The sequence below is a fragment of the Fragaria vesca genome, linkage group LG1 (assembly GCF_000184155.1).
Source record: "Fragaria vesca subsp. vesca linkage group LG1, FraVesHawaii_1.0, whole genome shotgun sequence".
Taxonomy (NCBI): Eukaryota; Viridiplantae; Streptophyta; class Magnoliopsida; order Rosales; family Rosaceae; genus Fragaria; species Fragaria vesca.
In genome coordinates, this window is record NC_020491.1 from 1666428 (window position 1) to 1672552 (window position 6125).

At 35.8% G+C, this 6125-nt stretch overlaps 1 protein-coding gene across 1 annotated transcript; it reads right to left on the bottom strand.

Moving 5' to 3' along the window:
- Positions 1–2397: 2397 nt before the first annotated feature.
- Positions 2398–3944, bottom strand: LOC101299421. Its single transcript, XM_004288696.1, has 4 exons — positions 3301–3944; positions 3044–3196; positions 2789–2917; positions 2398–2514 (listed from the first exon to the last, which is right to left on the bottom strand). The coding sequence occupies exons 1-4, from the start codon at positions 3913–3915 to the stop codon at positions 2398–2400; spliced, it is 1014 nt and encodes a 337-aa protein (XP_004288744.1). The 5' UTR covers positions 3916–3944.
- Between the last annotated feature and the right edge of the window lie 2181 nt (positions 3945–6125).

A 6125-nucleotide genomic window follows, 5' to 3' on the forward strand; every position in this document is an offset into this window, starting at 1 on the left:
CTTTTCTTATATGTGTGTATATATATATGTGTGTGTCTATATGTATATATATTTCAATCATGCATAAATTTTGACTGGTAGTACCATTCACACTAATAGATTCTGCCCAAGGATTTTTAGTGTCCTACCACATTTTCAATCTAAATTCAGAATGATCACTATATAAGATTAGCGTATATAAATATGTGAATCACACAAGTGCAATTACCCAATTAGAAGGGAGGTTTCAACATCATCTTATTCTCTTCCTACTTATAGGGGAGAATTTTATATTGTATAAAATAGATTGTGTGAAGAACTGTGCCTTCTTCACTCTACAAAAACACTTGAAAGTAATTTTTGCATTTGTCTTAGAATCTTAGTGGTTAATGACTTGACTACACTTAAAAGGGATGAAACATAAGTTACATATATTTTAATTGGTATAGACTGGGAAATTCTTTTGACTGGATCGTTGATAGAAAAATGCAAGGTGCTACGCTAATTACCTATTACTTGATTAACAAAACAAAACAAAGTCATGAGCATCTTCATCTGCTTACATATTATAGCTATTATTGTTTATAATCGAAACGAAAATATTTTAAGAGTTAATAATATAGCTTATAATATTCATAATGTATGAAAAATCACTCTAAATAGATTAATGAAACAACTAAATATTTTCGTCATTTGATTCTAGAGGCCTAAAAATGTAAATTAATAATAGAAATCGGAAATGTTCAACTTATGTAATTTTTATGTTTTTAGGTAGGACACTATGAAGTATGAACTTGGTCTAATTAATATGCTGACAATAACCCACCTTTTTTTGGTAGGACACTATGAACTTTGTCCTGGTCTATGCACTTTGTGTGCCTTATCTCCTCTAAGCAGTAAGCAGGAGGTCTTAATGCATGTCATGCATTAACTTTATTCTAAAGATGTGAAATGAGTCTTCAAATTAATAATATTTAGTCCTCAAAGTTGTAACATGAATACTTAAAGTTGTAAAAAAATTAGTTACAATATTAGTCATCGTGTGTTTTTAAAGTAGTAAAATTCGTGTTTAAAGTGTTAATTAAGTCCTCAAAGTGCTATAAAAAAAAAGTTGACGCAACTTTATAAACTCATGTTACAACTTTACGGACTTAATTATCACTTTAAAAACATATTTACAACCTTAAGACAAAGTTAACGTTTGACATGCATTAACATATTATATAATTTTTCGAATTGACATGGGGCAGGAGTCAATAACATTTTATACATTTGTCTGTGAATATGTAGGCAAATTTCTTATTCCTCATAGACCAAGTTGTCAATATAGTAATCAGCATAAGCTAGGATAAAGAAACTCTATTGCTTCCAGAGAGTAGTCATATAGGATTATAGGGTTTACAGAATGTTACTAAAAGGCACTTTATGAAGGAATAGCCTTTTAGGGTGTAATGTAAACATGAATTGAACTTGAAGCCCACTATGTTTTATAGTTTTCTTGAAACATGTTGAGAGTTGATGTACAATATAAGTTCAAACTTGATAGGATCAAACTTTACAGCCACAATCACTTTGCAGAACTAGAGCTGTTCTTCTACATGAGAGCAATTTGTTGGATCAGCAAGTGAAATTGAACTGGAATATGGACAGTTTCACCTTTGAGCTACTTGGGGTTCTTTTGCTCAACTGTTTTAGAAAATTTTTTAGAGGATAAAAGCAAAGGCATCTAATCATCTATGTAATGTGGTCTGGAACAATGAAATGCTAGCCTATTAGCAGGAACTTTTGGGTAAATTGGATTATAACATCTTTATAAAGATCCTCTCCACCAACATTCTAAAGATAGTATTTGGAAAGAAACGGGTATTCATTCTAATTGATCAAGTAGTAACTCAAAGGCATTTGAGGACAATGTCAAAGTACAATTTGAATTGTCGAGCTAAAGATATATAGTTGTTGATGCTTTGATTATTCATGCGTAATGACTATCACTGAGAGCAACATGAAAAGCAACCAATTGGATTAATGTAACATATTCTTATTATTGACTACATACACATATTACTAAGGAGGTCAGAACTAGTAAGAGAAAAGCCTATTAGTGGCTAACTTCTACCTCCTATAACTACTACTCAACTGCAACTTTAAGCTCAACAGGTGTTGCCTTATGACTTTTCTACTATACATATGTGTCTAACATATATTAAGCCGTGAGTCGTCTGATTATTTTGATGTATACCATACAAATATGTATAGCAGCTGAACCCGTTGCCTTATTACATTAGACAAAAAAGGAAAACAAAAGGAACGCTTTTGATTCTCTCTGCTTTTACTCAGAAAGGCTTCTTTTCATGTTGTGCTCCGGACCTAGTTTTAAAAGGAAGCTCATCCCTCCTGAAAAGCTTCTCAAGTGATTGCTCAATGATAATAGACATAGTAGTCGAATTGTGGAGGTCCAAAATTGTTGTTCACAAACTGTTGTGGTCCTCTTGCTGTCCTTTCCCCCAATTCCTCCTCGACATTCAACCCTTCAATCTGCAAGAATTGCAGCAAATGTTTGGTTAAGGTATAGTTTAAAAGACTGATGAAAAAATATTGTATGGTTGACGATCATTTAAGTTATGTTGTGAAACTGTTGATCTATTTAAATAAAACAATACCGTATAACCCACAGTTAAATATTTTATGTCATCAAACTGTCGATCCAAATTAGTTATCACATGAATAATTCCGATCATGTCAAATTGACTGTTTCACGTAAATTTATACATTATTCAACATGTAGAGATACATAGAAACACCAAACTACCCAGAGATCATCTTCGTCCTCTTCTCTTGTTGAACATGCAGGTTTGTCAATTTCACCAGCTTCGTCATTCCGTGCAAACCTTCCACGTATGCGTGGACGGTTGTCCGCGAGTGTCTTCCGGCATGCATACTATACAAGTATACATAGAAACACACAATTTCAAAATCCAACACGTAATAAAACAAGGATGAAGAAACAATGTTTCTTTTATTTGGAGAAAAAAATCAATTTTTGAAATGAACAACTATGGCATACCTTGATAGTCTTGTTGAAGTTTCTCTGTGATCTTTTGGCTCTGTACTTCAAAATCCTCTCTTTCCTCTCCTCTGCAGTGTACTTACTCATTTTGAAGTTCCCAGCGTCTTCCATGGCCGAGCTCTCTCGAGGATTATGAGTTGTCGTGAAATTCTGAACGGAACAGAGCAAAACATGGGATCTTGTTAAGTATTTGGTGAAACAGAACAGATGAAAAACAGGGAGTGAAGTACAAGAGTAGGAATTTTAAGACTGACTTGCAAATCTCCAGTGCTGGAAACCCTCCTCCTCATGTGACAAGTCAAGTAGCTACTCTCAGGTGAGCTCAAGGAGGCTGCTTGGGTCTGAAAACTTGGGGATTCCATGAGAGAATCAAAGCTAGGTTGGAAAACAAAACTAGGCTTTCCATCAAAGAAGTTGCTGCTGTAGTTCTTCTGCATATACTTGGCCACAAATTCATCACCACCTCTGTAACTATGAGGAGCAAAGGTTTGTTGGGGACCTTGGTTGTTATAGAGAAAAGCATTCTGGTCACCACTACATTGCTCAGTTTTCACCTCCAAATTATCCAAAGCTGAGAAATTTTCTAACGCACTTCCCAAATAGGGATCAGTTTCAAGAGGGACCGAATGGGTTGCTTGGTAAAGGCTCAAACTTTTCAATTGGTAATTCGGGGGTGAAGAAGAAACAAGATTTCGAGAGCTTTGCTCAAGAGAATGAGGCTGCTCCCCAACTAGGTTCTTTGAGTCTGATAATGCTTGGAGTATATCAATGGCTGAGTCTGAGAAAGGAGAGAAGGGGTCAGAGAAGTGGTCTTCTTCAAAGGAATGGCGGTAGAAGGAGTTGTCATCAACAAAGAGATCAGAAGACATTGCAGACCCCGAAATTAATTTCTCTATGATCTGAAATTGGAATCCCAAAAGGAAACAGACAAGGAAAGTTAGGAAGTGCTTGTAGAAGAAAGTGTTTTGCTTTTGTTTGAAAGCTTCTTCTGTTGTGAAACGGACATGGAACACTTACATATATGGACTATTTTTACTAAAGGCCCTGCTTGAATTACTGAGCAACAAGAGAATGAAAAGTCATTTCTCGTCTCTCTCTCACACAAAAGAGATTTCCAAACCTACACAGGAATAGACAAGTCCACACTGCACTTGTTACAAAAAGGGTTATACTTTGCACAACTTCCCCTTGATTTTGATATATTTGCAACCCTACTCGTAACTTCTTGCCCTCTTCATTGTTTACCAAAGGTATTCTTTCTTTTGCAATCTTTTGCAGTTTTGCAAGTCTTTTATAATTGATAGACTTCTTTAGAAAATCGGTGTCAGTTTGATTAGGTTATATCCAACAAATTTTTTTTTTATCATATATTACAACTTCGACAAATTGAACATTTCATTAAAAGATCTATTTTTGATCTCTCCTAAATAAGAACAGGAATTAAAGCTGATCTACTATAGAGTAGTAGATTGCGTCAAAGGGTCAAAGCAACATGTACTCATCTCTTAAAAAATAGTAAAAAGAGTCGTAATCGGATGTTTACTACTAGTGTGACAAGGGACGTAACTATGCCCGAGGCTACTTGTGTTGCAGCCTAAGAATCTCTAAATATTATAGGGTGCAACTAAGGTGTCAAATTGTCCCACAGAGCAGTTGGTAAAGGCTTTCATTTATTAACTTTCACATCACTGGTTCGAATCATGGCATCTAGCTCTATTCATTAAATCGATCTTCCAAAAAGACGGACAAATAAAAAAGTAATTTATTTGTCATAACCTAAATCCACAACATACGCCATGATTAGCTTGGAGAGACTTTCATGGTGTACCCCCCCACCCATCACACAATAAACAACCTTGGACCAGGGTTATGTGATAGCTCCGGAAATGGGAGCACGACTCCGAACCTCTAGCCCAAAAAACAAACTGAGTTAGATGGAAGACGAAAAATGGCCCAGACCCAAAAGAACCCGGCCCACTCCCACATGCCAACCTTCCACACTCAACATGTCTGAACTAGAGACCAAAACTAGCCACTAGACCAGACCATCAGGATTGTTGCCGCCTCCGTCGGAACAATCCGGTGGTCTTCCACGCCATAAGGACATCTCTGCCAACCTCAAAGAGCTGCCTCAAGCAGACAAGCCGATCTGTTGTTGTGGATCTGCATGCTATAGTAGCGTCCCACGTTAAGCGCTCTGTAGTAGCATCCCACAAGTAGCCTCGGGTCGGTGCCTCCCATGTTATAGTAGCGTCCCACGCTAAGCGCTCGACTCATCTATGGTGAGGACCGCTAATAAGGCTAGCTAGCAATAAATAATAATATTTGATCGGTGCCTCCTAGGCTATAATAGCGTCCCACGTTAAGCGCTCGACTCACCTATGATGAGGACCGCTAATAAAGGCTAGCTAGTAATGAATAATAATGACCCTAGTATGGTGACTAAAAACATACGAAATCACTTGTCGGTGAGCCGTGGCTTAGTTGGTTAAAGTGTTTAACTGACAATTTTGAGGTCATGGGTTCAAACCTCATTGACATATGTAGGGTGTGTGAGTTATTAATAAAGCGTTTTAAAAAAAAAAAAACATACGAAATCACTTAAATCCATAAAACTTCCCCAAGGTCATGCGAATGGTACGGTTCCTAACCGTACTTGAAAATTATCATAAGAAATTAAAATAAAACCCAATGACGTGTCTCACACGTTAAAATATTCTCAAATCTAAATTATAAGTGAGATTTTATTATCAAATATAAATCGTAAATAATATCTCCACTTGAAATACTCGCTAAAATATTCTCAATGTCAAAATCATTATGCCACAAATAAACGAGTAAATTATGATGGAGAACTACCGAAAATTTTATTTTCGGTAATCTTTTAAAAATCTCAAAGTCAACAAAATAAAACAATAATAATTAATCCGGAATCATCTCAAAACATAAACCATTAAACTCAACTTAAAACATAAGTCCCAATAAGAAATCCACATCGTATTTGAAAATCAATCCAGAAGGATAATTCCCATGTCAACTCCAAAATCATAGAAATGATAAGCCAAATTAAAAATCAAAC

What these genes read in the sequence shown, in the direction of transcription:
- LOC101299421 (XM_004288696.1), bottom strand. Translation starts at nt 3,915, where the DNA reads ATGTCTTCTGATCTCTTTGTTGATGACAACTCCTTCTACCGCCATTCC. An exon ending in CCAGCACTGGAGATTTGCAA is followed by an intron (nt 3,197 to 3,300) that starts GTCAGTCTTAAA and finishes TGTTCCGTTCAG; the next exon opens with AATTTCACGACAACTCATAA. An exon ending in ACTTCAACAAGACTATCAAG is followed by an intron (nt 2,918 to 3,043) that starts GTATGCCATAGT and finishes ATACTTGTATAG; the next exon opens with TATGCATGCCGGAAGACACT.